Genomic DNA, 17522 nt, shown 5'->3' with positions numbered 1-17522 from the left:
TGTCTGGGTAAAAGATTGATGAAGCCAAGACATCTAGACGATATCAATTTGGCAATATAACTCATACACATATGATGCAAGAGAAATAAAAAAGAAAAAATGAAAATGATTGTGGTGAAAGAGCCAAAGAGCATGACGGTGTGACGAGGGGGTGGATATATGGACGTAGTGTGTAGGAAGATTGCAATTCAACTGTGTGTATATTTATATGTGCTTATAAGAAAATCATGAATGCATTGAAGAAATATATAAAAGAGAAAACCGCCGCGCCACAGTCGACACGGTATCATGCTGAGAGACGCGCTGTTTTATGGTTTTCGACGTTGAAACTAAACTTATTACGCGACAGGGGGTTGTAACGTCTCGGCACAACCCCTCCTACGTGAATTTTTTACTCAGATAAAATAATAATAATAAAATATATAACCAAGTAGAGGGTTTTTCAAGACTTTTTATTAAATCACACGTCTGCTAACGCTTAAACGCACGATTAATTTACCATGACAATAATTTTATGAGCGAAAAAAAAAAAAATGATAATAATATTTTATTTTGTAAACCCTTTATTTTATTTTACTTTATTTATAATATTAAAATATTTTTTGACAGTAATTCAATGGCTCTATATATTTATATTTTTTAACTTTGTATTTTTTTTTTTTTTTTTGTTGCTTAGGGTAGTTTGAGACAAAATTATATCGAATAGAATAAGAGGGTTTAAAATAAGACAGAAGTCTGTAAAGGACAGTTTATTTCAGCATGATCACAGTTGATCGATATCCCTTGACCCTCATTCCACCAACTTAAATAAAATACCAACTAAAGTCTAAAACAAATCATCAATAGTATTTTTTGTTTTTTTTTCTTTTTAAATATTTAAAATTTATTTTGTATATGGAAAAAAAAATATATATATAAATCAGGGTCATTTTATTATCAATCAAGCTTTTCATAAATTTTCCACGCTTTTTTTTTTTTTTTTAAATATATTTTGATAGCTTTAAATGTGAATCTTGAATGTCACCCCAGCCAGCATGTTTCTTGTGTTTTACTTTGTCAGTAATGTCCAAGTTTACCACCCTATACCACCTCAGTAAATAAACCCCCATTCGTCGCTTCAACAAATTCGAAAAACAAGAAAAAATACAAAAATTCCCAAGAGTAAAATCGAAGCTTATTTAAGAATGTTTTATAGTGAATAGATTTCATTGCATTCGTTCTAGAGATAGTAAAATAGTCTGATAAAATTTGATCACATATGGCACGAGCCTTTTAGTTGGAAAGAAGGGAAATTAAATTTATTTTTTTTGGTGGTATAAAAGATGAGGATGACTATCGTGAAAATGACCAATTTTCTTATATTTTAACGCTTTTCATCTTATCAATGAGATGATAGATAGCAGAAAATTGATAACGCGAAATAGTATGTTTGAAATTAAAGTCACGCTTGAATGAACAGTTGTGACCGCGCCTAAATTAAAGACCCTTGTGGTGACTTAGTCATATTATATTTACTGGATAAAACACCGGAAACTAGCCAATTTTATATAGGGGATATTGATAGACAAGATAGCAATCTTTATTCGATACTATTTCTACAAAAATTATCACAATAAAATAACCATGATGATAAAACAAAACTACTGTTTTTGTGTTTTTTAATTTTAAAAACTAATAAGATAAATATTTCGGCATGGTTGATGGGCGCATAGATTAATAAATTTCCTGTTAATATAATTTAAATATTTAATAACAGACAAAAATAAAAATAAATATATATTGTACGTTTGAGATAAAATTTGTTATATGAAAATGAAATTGATGTAATATTTTATATTTTTATTGTCATGTTGTATTATTTTTTTCAAGTAAAAAAAAAAAAACGAAAAAGCTATTTGAATAATTTTTGTATTACTTTGTATTAATACATATATATAAAAATTGAAAAAAATAAAATAAATTACAAGTTGTTGTGTCCAAGGTATATGAAATTTGACAAATTATATGAATGAGAGCCAAAAAATTATTCAACTGTAAATACACGTTCATATAAGTGCCAGTTGCAAGTGTTGTATATCAATGGGAATGAGGATATTCGTGGTGGTAGACCATAAATATGAAAATGTCATCGAAAAATATCAAGAGTGAAATAATAAAAATAATACATTAATGTTGTGACCAGTTGACCAAAAGGCAAAAAGAGAGTACTGCTATAGAGCAATCACTGCTATTTTTTTTCCTATATGTATTTCGAGGCCAAATGTTTTTTCATATATAAAAAAATAATAATAAAAATGAAAAGAAGAAAAGTGAGTCTTGGTCAGAAATTGCAAAAGTTTCATACATGTATTTTTTATCCTTGTTGAATATGTGACAAGTAAAATAAAAAAATTTAGAAAAATAAATAAAAAATGAAAGGGGACAACTACCATCTCTCTATACACGCAAACTATTTTATATATATATATCTTTTTTTTTTTTTTTTATATAAAATATATACCCTGGAATATAAAGATTCACGAAATTTTGTATTCCTTGCGCATAGACTTTATCTCCCCGCGTTTTTATTGCATGTGGTTGAAGAGAATATGTTTTATTTATATTTCATATTTTGTATACGTCCCAAGCAACTTGGACGAATAGAATGGACCGTGTCCACTTGTCTCTTTTTTTTTTTTTTTATTCATTTTTATTTTTTTTTATCTTTTATACAGCCCTACTTGTCTTATTATTATTATTATTTTCTAATTTTATTTAACTTCATGAGGCTACTATTTTATACTCCCTATTTTGTTGGTATAAAATAAAAAAAATATTCAAGATTAAGATATTTTGAATAGAACACACGTATTTTCTTATCTGTATTTTAAATTTTTCTACTGACTGATGTACTTATTTTTATACAAATACGACAATCAAATTTGAATTGTTATTAGTATATATTTTTAAATTATTATTTTATAAATATATATTTATTTTTTTATTGTTTGTATTTACTCACGTTTGGTGACTTGAAATTGATGAATTTTCTTTGTTGATAACTAAAAATAGAAGAGAAAAAAATTAATATTGATTATTATTTATTAATTATAAATAATTAGTTAATAGATTTTACCTTTTTTTTTTTGTTCAATATTTTTAGTCAGCAAGTGCAGATGAATTTGTCCAGGACGTTGAAGTCATTAGAAAATATTTGAATTCTGTAAAATATAATAAAAATGATTAGTTTCGAATTTCGATAATAAAATTTTGATGATTATTTTTTTCTTTTGGTGATAAAAATATTTATAAACATAAATTTTATGTAATAAATGAGATTAGTCAGTATCAATGTGACAGTATTTTTATATGAACCAGTAAATACATTGTTGTCATGAGGAAAATTTAATCTCATATTCTTGAAACGAGGGGTGTTACACGCAATTTGACGCATTTAAGAATAATGACACGACTCTACTATCTCTTCGCCCTTTGAAAATATTTTATGGCTATTGTTATGGAGACTACATAACTCATGCCTCGTTGCCTGGACATTGCTGAAGATGAGTTTTATTGTATAAACTTGTCAATCTTCCAACATTGTCATTGAAAATATAAAAAATTTATAAAGTAATAAAACAAAAAAAATATATAAATAAATAAAACAATAGAACAAACAAAATAATATCTTGTTTATCGTCACTATCAAAGCTTTTTTTTATTTTTTTTTATTAATACTTTACTTACCTCATTAAAAACAGTTGAAAAACAGTCGTCAATTTGGATTATTACTCAAAATAAATCACCAAAATATTTGTATGTTTTTTTAAAATAATTTTAGAATAATTGTCAAATGAATTTAAAACAAATTAAAATTAATAACAATGCCATTGACAATTGTTGCTTAATAAAATTAATAATTATAAATTATAAAGGATCTTATGGCTAGCTGACTTGTTTTTGTTTATTTTTTTTTCTATGATGATGTCATGATGACGCCACAGAGATGAAAGTGGCGCCACCAGATGACAAATTTTTTTTTCACAATTTATTTGTTGTCTCTCTTGCACATCACTAATTTCATATTTTATAATTAAAAATAATATTAAAATAACAAGCTAGTAGTTTTATAATTATTTTTTAAATTAATTAATTTTTTTTTAATTTAATAAATCAATTATTTCTTAATGACAATTTGTATTTGATGAAAAAAAAAGAGAGAAGAAAAATTTGTTGATGCTCTCTTTTACCGACCAAACACTTGATGAAAACATTTAAGGCGCCAAACAGTATACAGGCATGTCTCTTGTGTTATCAGTGTTTACATTTTTTTTACAATTTTTATTAATAAAGTAATGTACAAAGTACTTGTCAATATTATCAATTAATTATTGTCAATAATTCAACAAAGTTAACAGCTACATAATTGTTGTTTAAAAAAATTAACAAAAAATGTCAGACATAAGGTAAGCCATTTTCGAGGTTAATAATGTAACTTGTATATTAAACAAAAACAAAGTATATAAATTTGTTAATAATAATATAAACATTAATTGGCATTATTATTACTTGATTTATTTAATTATAAATAATTATTATTTGTTTTATTTAAAGTGTTTTATTAATTATTGATGTAATAATGTATTTTTTAGTTTGGTTGAAGATGACATGACAGATTCATCAATGGAAATCTGTCCAGTACCAGATTTAACAGGTCTATCAGCAACAATGGTTGATTCATCAGATGATGATTCATTTGATCCACCAACACCTGCACGTCGACCAATTAATCCACCACCACCACCACCATCAACTCATCTTGATTATTCAACTATCATTATAACATCAGATGAGAGTGATGATGATGATAATGTTGACACAAAAACAACACAGCCAAATAAATGTAGCACTGTTACATCAAATGCTGGAGACATAAAATCATCAGTAAATGATAAAATTGTTGATGTACCATTTGCTGGAGGTGGAAAATCATCAGTCAATGACAAAATTGTTGATGTACCATTTGCTGGAGATGGAAAATCATCTGACGATGTGGAAATTGTTGATGTACCAATTGATAATTCAAAACGACCAACAGAATCAATGTTTAAATGGGATATTAATAATCTTACATCAACAAATCAATCATTAAAAAGACTACCACATAGTCCAATGGAAAGTACGAGTAAAAAATCAAAAATAATGATGGATGAAATTGTACCATGTGCAGTTAAAGTTAGAGGTATTGTTAAAAAAATATCAGGAGTCCATGTTGAATTTCCACTTAATCCATATCCATCACAAAGTGCTGTTATGTGTGCTGTAAGTATTTTACTTATTATCTTTGAAAATTAATATTAATCTAATTATCAAAATGTATTTTTTTTTCTTAGCTAATAAAATCATGTCAAAAAAGAGAAAATGCATTATTGGAAAGTCCAACTGGAAGTGGAAAAACTCTTGCTCTATTGTGTGCAGCACTTGCATGGCAACGTCAGGAAAATGGTGAGTTAAATAATTTTTTTATATACATATATTGGAAAAAATTTTCAATCACAATATGATTTTTATAATTTTAATTTAAATAATTAATTTTAAAAGAAAAAAATCATCAAGTTAATGATTTATAAATTATTTTTGTTGATAAATTTTTTGTTCAATGTATCAAGCAAAGTCTTGCTTGAACATGGGGTGGTTAGGTGAAATGGAAGGAGTGATAAAAAATAGAATATAAAGAGGGTGTATGTACTACCCCTGATGTCTCGTTAAATATCCAAGTTTCGTGAGACTTGGTTTTACGGTGCGAGTATACAACTCGTGTGGCTCGTCGCGTTTTCTTTGGGTATTGTCTCGTGACATCGGGTCGTTAGAGCACTGTCTTTTGTCCTCGTCTTACCGAGTCGTGTTTTCGATGCTCTTTTTTTTTTTTTACCTCAAACCCAATTCTCATCCCTTTTGCTTGATTTTTTTTATTTTTTATTTCTTATTTTTCCTCTTTTTTTATACCTCATTCTTCCTCCTTAACAAGTCACCCATTCAGTCAGAATAGACCGCGTGAAACTACCGAAAAAAATCCCAATCAACATAGCATTTAAAATTCAAAAAAAAAAGAACAAATAAATGAAAATAAATACAAAAAACAACTGACAAATAAATTGAACATTTTTAAAGTTTAAAAATTTATTTATTTATTTTTTTACATTTTTTATAAAAATAAAATGATATTATTTATATTTTTAACAAATTAAATAAAATATAAATAATATTATTTAATTAAATTCATCTTTTTTAATATTTATTATTATGAAAAATGAAAAATAAAAATAAAAAATCAAACACATCAATTCAATGAATGCAAATAATTAAATATAAAAAATTCCACTTGCATTGTTTAATTAAAAAAATGAAAGAGTAAAATAATGGACTTCATATGTGGGCTGTATAATTAATATACCTAATTATAAAACAATTCCAATCAAAAACTTTACCAAGAAAAATTATATTAAAATTTTTAAAATACTTTTAAGCCCTCATATTTTATTTCATAGAATAAAGTTTGTCTTATACTTATTATAAATGAATAAACATGCCCTCTTATGAGACATTTAGCCTCTTGAATATGTGTGAAAATATACTTACCATGATCCACGTACATAACATTTAACAAAGTGATGTTTAATTACAAGATGTGCCCATTGTAAGTTACTTTTTCGCACGAACATTAAATTGGCACGTTACACATGTACACATTTACTTCCCCTACATATACTTATAAAAATATTTAAAAAAATAAAATCAAAATTGTGTACCAAGTGCATTCATAAAACAGACTTTAAAATTTATTTAATTTTTTTTTTATAAAAATTCAGGATATGGCAATTGATCTTCCCATTAATTTTAACAAAGCGTGGCAATAAAAAAATAAAAAAAACCGACAATTAGCAATTCTTTCATATCAATTTAAATTATTTAACAATTAATTTTAACTTAATGAATTCAACTTGTGTATCTTATTACGTATATAAATTATTATTTACGTATGTATATGTTTGTGTTAAAATCCGTCTTCCTGTCTATATCCATCAACAACAAATAACAAGTATGCATGTTACTAATTGCTTTGGCATTTATTTGCTTACAGTTATTAAACAATTAGGCTCATTTTTATTGCATTGTTTGCTCAAAATTCATTCATTTTTTTATTATTATTTTGCTTTATATGTTCGTAGAATTGAGTCATGTCAAATCGATGACAACAAGGATCGTCTATTTAATTAAATATTATATTGAAAAAAAAATATATATTTTTATCATATGATGACCAATTGCCACTGATAAAACTATCCCTTATTATTTTTTAATTCACCAAAGAGGGTAGCTCAAAAATATATAGCTCACTGATTTGTTATAAAAATTAATTATATAGATTTTATTTATTTAATAGCATTGAACAAAAAAAAACACCTTGTTATATTGTTATTTAATTTTTTTTTTAGTACAATCCAAAGTTTATTTTACAAGACGTCTTGGAAATTTAGGTAATAGCTGTTATTTGTCATAGTCAGTTAATGTCTTTTGCTAACGAGGCAGCTGTGCTTATTAGTTTTTGTTTAAAATCGAAAACAGTATTATTTTTATTTCTACTTGATTCGTTTTTTTTTTTTTTTTTTTTTTATTATTTGCAAGGTAAAGGGTAGCTAACTTTTTTTAAAAAGTTCGCGTGTCATTTTTTGGAACTCGTCAAATTAAACGTTTTTTTAACGTTAACGTTGAATTTGCGTGTGGTATCCTATCTAAATTTTTTTTGTCTTTGTACTTTGATGTTTTTCTCTATTTGTCTCATTGCATATTTATTTGTTATTCCTTTCTTTTCCTTTTTTTTTTTTTGTTTTAAATATTTTTCTGTGGTTTCGATTTTTTTATATTTTTTCTATCATTATTTTTTCTTTGGTGGATTTGCAAAAACAACAAAAATAAAAAATAATATAAAGGTTTAGGGAGTTGGCTTCCATCAGTCGAGTTAGTGTGTGGTTCCTATAGACAATTGTAACGATAGGAGACAGGTGAAAAGGGGTGAGGAGGAAGCCAACAACACAGTACTCTGTATATGCTTTGTCACGACATAATTTATTGTCAGCAGTGTCTAGAACATCACGCAATTGTCTTATATATATGTATGCAAGATGTATAATATAATTTAGTGTACAAACTTAAAATTATCCTTTTATATTTTTTTAATTTATATGTCATCGATAAAAGTTTCTTTTTGATATATTAAAATGTCGTAATTTTGTATATATCTTAATTCAAATATAGTTATTTCGTGAAATTATTGTGTCACTCTGTGTCTTCAACTCAATGTCAACTACAAATGAAATATACAAAAATACTTTAATGAAAATATCTTCAACATTTACGTAAATGTCGTGTTGTAAATAAAAATACAAAAAATAAAATTCGCATGACATATTTTCTTTTTCTTGGTATAACTTGTTTCAATAATTTAAAATTCAACCCTAAGCAACTTGTCGTCGTTGAAATATCCGGAAGGATATAATGATCCTACTTAACTGTCCTCAAACAATTTTTTAATAATCTTATATTTCTTTAACAATAATTATCCACGTCAAGAAGTTTTTAAAAGTGGCCTCGACACGATAATTTTTAACATAGAATAGAAAAAAAATAACAATACTTAATTCTGCTTTTTATTTTTTACATTTGTCTTTTCATTTAGTTTCAACCCCATCCACTTTTTTTAATTTTATTATTTTTTTCTTATTTTAATAATAATCATGTTCTATTTTCATCCAATCTCACGATATCATATTTATAATCTGAATGTCTTCATGTATATCAAAGCACTGTCATGCTCGATGTCTATATATTTTTTATTATTTATTTTTTTAATTCTCTGCCCAGACCATCGAATAAAAGTAAAATTGTCTGGCAACTTTTGAGCCTTTTTTTTTTACATAATATATTATTGCATATTTTACAATAATTTCTCAGAGTCTATTATAAATTATAGTAAAAAAATAAAATAGAAAAAAAAAAAAAATGGAAATTATATATAAATTTTTAAAAGTATACATGGCATAAATAATTATTTTATTTTAGTTATTATACTACTGCCTGCGAGTTATCAAATATTTAAAGAATGTAAAGTTAGTTTTTTTTTTTTTATTAAATTTATATATTTTTTTTTAATTCTACATTTATCGTATTGATGTATCACTGGTTAGAAGTGAGTTTAAGTTTTTCCAAGTTGTATATATTATAATATACAATGGAAAAAAAAATATAAGGCGTGTCCATTGGGTCAAATAAATATACAGGTAGATTCGACTTTACGTAACTTGGATTTTTTTTTTTTTTTTTTAGATTAAAATCATTGATTTGTTACTTTTGTCTTTTTGATACTTGAGCTTTCCTCGGGTTGTTATTTTTTTGTATTTTATTTCTCTCGAGAATTTATGTCCTGAGGTGTGACTTACCTCTACAACCCTTGGCAGGTTGAAAAAAAAAAAAAAAACAATAAAGAATAATCACAAATTTTCTTTCACCGTTTTTCGCAGCAGGTGTCTTACCTATCGATTATATTTAACCAAAGAATGTAGTAGCATGAAAAAAAAATAATAAATAAAATAGTTAATCAAGTCGTATAACAAAATCTCAAGTGATGAATGATTTGTGCAATGGCATGTTGGTTTTTTTTTCTTCTATTTTATATACCTGAGGGATTTGAAAAAAAAAAATATATTGACGGGTTAAGTGTGTACTCGATATAAAAACAAAAAAATAAGCTTCAATATCAGCTAGAAAATGTGGCAAAAAACCAAGTCAAACTAATATAAAAAAAATTTTAAAAAAAAGAAGAATAAGAGGAGGAAGAAGCATGGCCGCTGATGGCACGGTCGCGTCGCGAAATCGTTTCCGAGGAGGGCGAGATAGTCACGAATAAAATAGAGAAGAAAGAGGAGGAGGAGGAGGAGGGAATATGGGAGGTAGAATAAAAAAGCGACAAAAAAAATTATCAAAAACGAAAAGAACGATCAAAAGTAAGTATAAAAAAGAAAGACAGGAAAATATGAGAAAAAAAAAGCACCGAGAATTTGACGTAGTATTCAAAGCATTGAGCAGTGAAAAAATGAAACAAAATACCAAAAATAAAATACATAGAAAAAAAAAATGATATTTCAACGAATAAATTTTGAAAGTTTATCGTGAAATCGCATGCTTGAATATAACGTCATTTTATTACCAATATAGTGTATAGAACGTGCCGTTTTCTTAATAATATTTTTTAAAAATGTGCTGAAAAATAAATGCATAAAATTTTTATATATGAATTTTTGATTATAGCGAATAACAAGTTTTTCATCAATTCATAAACTTGATGACATTTATTTTCTTGTTTATATTTTAATTTATTTTTTTAAAAATATAAATAATATTTTTCTGATTGATGCGTAGAGTTGCTCGTTGACATGGGTGTATTGTCATGCGACAGGAAATGCCATTGCACGACTCATAATAATTATTGGCGAATGTGAATTATATATCGTGTTGGACTTTGTTCCTCAGGTTTATATCCGAGACATGCAAGTCTCACACAAACTTATTATTCCAGCTCAGCCAGAGTTTTAGTTTTCATTATATATTTTTTTCCATTTTTTTTTTTTTTAATATATAAATTATAATAAAATTGTGTGTGCGTTGAATATATAGTAATAGTTGTACAAAACGACATTCTCCCTGACATTAGGCTCACTTTAATAATCCTCCTTTTTTTTTGTAATAATTCTGATATGGTTGTTGGGTGGGTGGGTCTAAATGGGGAGATCCCGTTGAGCTGCTAAAACATTAAATAAATTAAAATACAAAAAAGTTATTTTTATATAAACTATAATTAATTCAATAAAATTTAAAAAATATATTTTTACAAATTATTAGTTAAAAATATTGTGTTAATGTATGATGCATCTGAATAAAAAGTAAGGTACTAGATGATGCAGCCCAGTAGCCCCCGGGTGTATACCCTTGCCACTTGCAAGAAGACAAAGGGTCGTGCTCACTCTTTCATCCTGCCGACATTTGGTGCGTATAAGGTACCATGCTTGTGTATTCTTGCTCTTTGTGAGTCTGTATATATATATCTAAAAAAAATATCTATGTATGCTTGGCTTGTTTTACTGCAAGAGTCCAATATACTAAGCAAAATTATGAGGAGAAATAAAAAGGTGGGTCAGGGAGTTGTCGCTTTGGTACAATGAGATTTAAACGCATGCGGGTCCAACGGATCTCACATCCTATACAACATTTTTCTCAACTTACTGCTCTTATGATTTTAGTCGTATATGCAGTATGTATAATTGTCATGTTCATACGATAAAGTGTGTCTAAATTTATATCTGGTTTTCGCGCTTACCAATTACCCTTCAATCTTCATCAACATATGTAGGCGATTTACACACACGGTTTCTTCTCCGACGGCCTCCGGCACAAGCGCCACCACTAATTCTTTTTTTTTTCATTTTTTATATTTTTTTTTCTTTTGATTTTTGGAATCTCTTGGTAAATCATTTTATTTATTTTTATTCGTGGGACCGTTTTTATGTGTTAACATGTATTTGTTAAATATATTTGTATTTTGTACTGAATTTTTTTTATATGCATGTGCAAACCAGACGATTTTATCCTAGAGATTATAAACAGTTGTTTTAGTAGTTGATTCGTTTATTTATTTATTTTATTTTTCTTCCTAATTCTTACAAACTTTAAAATAAAAAAAACCACCTTGTTATCTCGGAAGATAATTTCGTCATCGCGTGTTTCTTTATTATATTTATTTTTTTTTTATACTTGGGTACAGACAGTATTGTTAATGCATCTAGGCCTTTGCATGACATAGACAATGCTAAAATTTGACAGGGTGGTTATAATTTGTTTTTTTTTTTTTAACAACTCGTGTATATTTGTTTGAAAAAAAAAATAAAAAAATTGATTCGTAGAAATTTATTGGCTGATGACTTGTTGACAGGCAAATGTCTCAATCATTTTTTAAAATTAGTATGTCAATTATTGATATTACTATAATTAATGATAATTTACTTAAATATTTTTTTTTTTAAATTTATATATCAACAAACACTAGTTAAATTTTATTTTATAAAAAAGCTGCTCTCGCTTGATTTTGTTTAGCATCATTTCATTAAAATATACATTACAAAATTTAAATTTAATCACGTTATATTTAAGATACAATTAAATAAAATAATTTTATTTATATTTAAAAAATTTATTATCACCATAAAAACCAAAAATTTAAATAAAAAATTTTCATTGAATTTTAAATTTGATGATTTAAATTGAACAAACAATAGTTGCGCGTATATACATTTATAACTACTTTATTTAATAATAACATTAATAACAATAAAAAATAAAAATAATAATAACAATATCGATCGATCGATTGATATTGTATAATGGTATTCCAAAGGACAGCTGTAAGTGGCGGATAGTCGGCAGAAAAGTAAGGTCGCGACAACGAAATACATTGAAAGAAAGAGGGTGGTGTGGGTGGGATAAGAAATAAAACGATGAAAAAAAAAAAAAAAGAGCGTGAGGCAGATCCCGGATGGACTCTGGGAAAGATAAGAGACCCCCCAAAGGCCCTCTCACTGGGCGCCGGCGGTTTGTATATCCTCGTAGTTCTGAACTTCTCGCTCGGGTGGTCCTTAACGTTCTTCAGTTCATCTCTTCCCTCTTTACTCTTTTATTTTTCCCCTCAGCAATGCCGCCGTCTACACTCCACTATTTTTTTTGTTTTTTTTTCCTCATTTTTTCATCCTCTCACTGAGGTTTGTGTCCTCGCGGTTTTTCTCTTACAGGTACTACTACAACAACAACTACAACAACTACAACTACTAGCTATCCTCTTACCCCCTTATCTTTCTTACCAATGGCTCTGTTCTTTTTCATTAATTTCACCTTCTTTCTCATTGAATATTTTTTATTTATTTATTTTATTATTTTTGTATTCACATTGTCTTTTTTATTTTTTTTTTTATTTGCTGGATATATATGCTGAAAGAGAGGCTTATATTCATTGCAAAAGAAAAATAAAGAAGGATTTTATAGAGTGGCCAGTCGCGTCGCATTGGCGATCATCGTTCTTCTTATTCTGAGAATAAAATCATGGGCATACATAGCGAGAGCAAAACGATTTAAAAAGGCGCCGCAAGTATATATATGTTTATGCTGAGACCGCTAGGATCAACGCAAACGCGGGCGCCTCGCGAATTCTCGGGACTTTTTTTTTTTTTTATATATATATTTCACATTGGCTACTTACATAATTCGTCGTCGCGAGTGCGACTTCAAGACTCCACTGAGCGCCTCTTGGACAACGGCTTCTGCGACTACCTCGCTGTATAAATATATTTATATTTATATAAAATAAACTTCGGATTATAATTTATTTTATAAATATTAAATTAAATAATAGTATATTGTTTATTTTATTTATTTAAAGTGTATAGAATATTTATCATATAATTGTTGGGTCATGAAATGAATTGTAAATCTATATAATTGTTATAATAGCTGTATACATGCGGATGAAAAAAAAAATAGTTTATTTTTTGTCGTTTTAGCTCGCACACGTTCACGTATCATTACAAAAGGTGGCTCATAAGTATTTATCGGGCCACTGTGGCAAGCGTGTAGATCTTTATCGGTTCGTGTTAACTAGATTCGCGTTCGTAGTACGTGTACGAAACACCGACAACACGAATTGTTTCCCAGTCGAACGACAACACGGCCGAACCACTATTTATTCACATAAACAAATTTACTATATCTTCAAGTTTGTTATACAGTAGTAGCCTCTATTTAAAATCATCCAGGTTTTTTTTCTTTTTTAGGTAATCTTTACAAATATTTATGTCCACAAATAAATTTTTTTTTTCAATAAGAACGACGTTTTATTAAACAACAAAATAAAATCAATTTTTCCATCAAAAATAATTAAAAAACAATTTAATAGAAATTAATATTTCTTTTTTTTTTTTAATTAATAAACTGTTTATTAATTTATCTTAATTTTATCATAAAACTTTCACAAGATGATATGAAAATTTATAATTAATAATTAATTTGTTAAAACTTTTAATAAAAAAAAAAAATTTCAATATTTAATATATTTCCCAATTTTTTAATTAATAAAAATATATAATTAATTTTTTTTTTTTGAATTTATCTTTACAAATGACATATTAAAAATTCTATTTTGTCAAAGTTATGCGTATATGAACAAACAAACATTGTGCATATATGTAATTATCAAATGAGATAACTCGAAAGCCGCAAGTGTATATGCACTAAGTGCAAAAACTTTTATTCTGCATTCTATTGAATCGTGTGCTTTTAATATTATTTAACATGGCGTATCGTCTTAAGAGACTTCTGGTTTTATTTATTTTACTAAATTACAAATAGCATAAAAATTTATTACACATAAACACACGCATTATTTCACGTAGATACCTGAGAAGAATTTTTCAAGTAATTTGCAGTATTATTTTTTTTTTCAAATAAAATTACTGTAGAATAATTGTTTGATAGATTCACGCATTGTTTTAATTTTTATATTTGCATAATTAATTTTAATTTTTAAAGTTAGAAAATAATATACTTCTCGGGAGGCTATTTAAAAAAAAAGTATATATATGGAATGCATGAGACACATGAGAAAGGTATGATAGAGTCCTTTCGAATTGGCGAGTGCGTGATATGCGAACGTGTATAATGCGAAATTCAGTCTCACTGGCACGTATTTTTTTTATTTCTTTTTTTAATAAATTTTTTATTTATTCTGTCTCTATTGCTCGCCCTCATGTTCTCGCTTTCACGAGAAACTTCACGTGAAAACATTATATGCATGTGAAGGTGTATGTGTAATACAAGAGATCAAAGACTGCCGACATCTTTCACCCTTTCCTCCCTCTCTTTCAGCTTCTATGTATTATTTTTTTTCTGCAATTCTTAGATTTATATATTTTTTTTTTTTTTCATTATTTCAAATCTTTCTCTAGCCATGCAGATAAAAATTTTTTACGTTTAATTTATATAACCACCACATCAATATAAAAATTTAATTATTTCATTTGAAATTATAACTGTCGAATGAAAATTATTATTTTATACTAAATACAACAACAATGTTGTGGAATATAATTTTCATTTTAATAGCAATACATTGACATTAAATATTGTGCATTGTATATGGAAAAAAAAGCTCTATTAAAATTATTATATTTTTTTTTTTTTTATTAATCAGATAAATGTTGGTTTTGTGGACGAGTGTTGAAATTTATCAGCTTGCTTGACCGATAAAAATTCTCGAGACACGATACTTTGCGTGTGTTAAATTATATTTTTTTTTATTTATATATAAATTTTTTTTTTTTACGTTTCCATCTATAAATGATAGCCGTCGAAATTAACAATTTAATGATTTCCACGTGGCGTGAAACACAGTGGGATTAATAATTAATACACACAGCTTATGTTGAAGGAAAAAAAATATATATAATTTTTATATTAACATGTATTAATGACAATAAATAAAAAAATAAAATACGTTGAATATTAAATTTGACAACTTGTCAGTAGAGAAAATAAAAAAGAAAAAAATAGTTCAATCAAAAAATACATCATGTATGCATATTATTATATTTTTTTTCTTTCATTATTTATCAAATTAGATTAAAATTAGTTGAGACCGGCGGAAGTCTTGATATGTAGTGCGATCATGTCTTGTTAGTTGAGTACGCAGAACAAGACGTGAATAAGACAGGATAAATAAAAATTAAAAATCTACTATGTGTAAGATCATGTAAATGAGTAACAGACCACCGGCTTGGATAATGTACTCACTGAAAATTTCTAAAAGAATTTTCAACGTTTTAATTATCGGTCCTCTATTCAACATCCGTATCAACTAAAAATAAATAAATAAATAAATAAGTGAATACTAATTAATGACTCTTAATTTTTTTAATTACTTTTGTAAATATGCCGATTGCTTCGGAAGCGCGTCTCTTTTATAATCGGCTTGTATATGTGTTTTATATAATTTATTTATTTACTTTTTTTTTTTTTATAATTTATTAACTATGCTTTGTGAATGAATTTCTTCGAGACGAGTGCATACGGGCACTCATTGGATTATTAATCGAATAATATAAAACTTCCGTGTTTTTCTCTTTCGATAATTTTTTATTTCTTCAATTATAACTCATTGTTTGTTGATTAATTATTTGAGCTCTTTAATTTAATTTTTTTTTTTTTTTAGTTTAATGATTGATTATTTTCAATTTTAGTTGAGTTGAATTTTTTTATAAAATATATATAAAATGTTTTTGAGAGCTTTTTGAGAATTGTGGTGCCATCTGCACGTAAAGCGTTCAAGCCATTTGTCACCGACAGAGGTTTAGTCAAGAAACAAACCATGTACCGAGTGTATGATGTTAATAATTTTTCAAAAATATTTGCAATTTAATATACTGCAATTATTAATAATTATTTACTCGTTAATATTTTTTAGGGAATATTTTTTTATTCTCTTTATAATTAATTTTTAAAAAATTTAAAAATTGCAATTATTTTTTTTTCTTTGTCCTTCTCTATCGGTATAGCTGTTGTTGTCCTTTTTTTTTTTTCAATTTTAATTTTTTTAAAACTATTTATCAGATAATTAAATATTTATTCAAATTAATGCTTTAAATTAATATTTTGTCACTGTAAATTGACAAACAAAATAACTTTTTAATTATGCAATTTTACAGTAATGAATTTTGAATTTTCTATTGATCATTTTGGAAAATTAATATCATTTTATAATTCATTTGCAAATTATAAAAATCATGTAACTAGGATATAGTTTAATTTTTAATAATTCCAACATTTTTATAAATTTAATGAACGTCAATAAAAAAAAGCTATTTGAGGTCTTTTAAATAAATTTTAAAATTCATTATTTATTGATTTTGTTTTAGATAAAATAAAATTACAAATTCATTTTTTTTATTTGATTTTTTCTGCAGTTTATTCGTGCATACTTCCTACAGTGATCTTTTCAATTTCAATATAAGCAGAGTATCCATTTCCTCCAAAATAAGAATAGCAAAGATGAACAAATAAAAAATATATATATAAATTGAAAAAGCAGTGAAATGAAAGCCAATTTCGATTGGTTTTATTAGGTGCTTTTTTCAATTCTTTGACCCGTTTAGTTTTTCTTGTAACAATGCTATGTGTATCTTTTTTTTTTTTTTACGTTTTTTTTATCTGAAAAATTCTTTACCAACTTTTCTTTTGGTAGTCATCAGTATCTCGAGTGTAGTAAAATGTTGAAATGAGAATGAAGAGTGAGACGGAAAAAAAATACCAAGTCACAGGATATAAAAAGCGTAAAAGAAGTAGTTGATAGCAGTTTCAAAGAGGAGGAGTAGAGTAGAAAAAAGCAAGAGCTA

General features: G+C 26.5%; 1 protein-coding gene across 1 annotated transcript in view; it reads left to right on the top strand.

Annotated features, from left to right (window-relative positions):
• Positions 1 to 4271: 4271 nt before the first annotated feature.
• Positions 4272 to 17522, top strand: part of LOC122848361 (Fanconi anemia group J protein homolog) — a 35303-nt gene continuing 22052 nt past the window's right edge. Inside the window, exons 1-3 of the mRNA XM_044146378.1 lie at positions 4272 to 4445; positions 4632 to 5301; positions 5373 to 5484. Coding sequence (XP_044002313.1) covers positions 4432 to 4445; positions 4632 to 5301; positions 5373 to 5484 — 796 coding nt within the window. The 5' untranslated portion in view covers positions 4272 to 4431. The remainder of the gene's footprint in view (positions 4446 to 4631; positions 5302 to 5372; positions 5485 to 17522) is intronic.

This window comes from Aphidius gifuensis, linkage group LG2 (assembly GCF_014905175.1).
Source record: "Aphidius gifuensis isolate YNYX2018 linkage group LG2, ASM1490517v1, whole genome shotgun sequence".
NCBI lineage: Eukaryota > Metazoa > Arthropoda > Insecta > Hymenoptera > Braconidae > Aphidius > Aphidius gifuensis.
The sequence above is the reverse complement of the archived record's forward strand: the minus strand, read 5'-3'. Positions and strand labels throughout refer to the sequence as shown.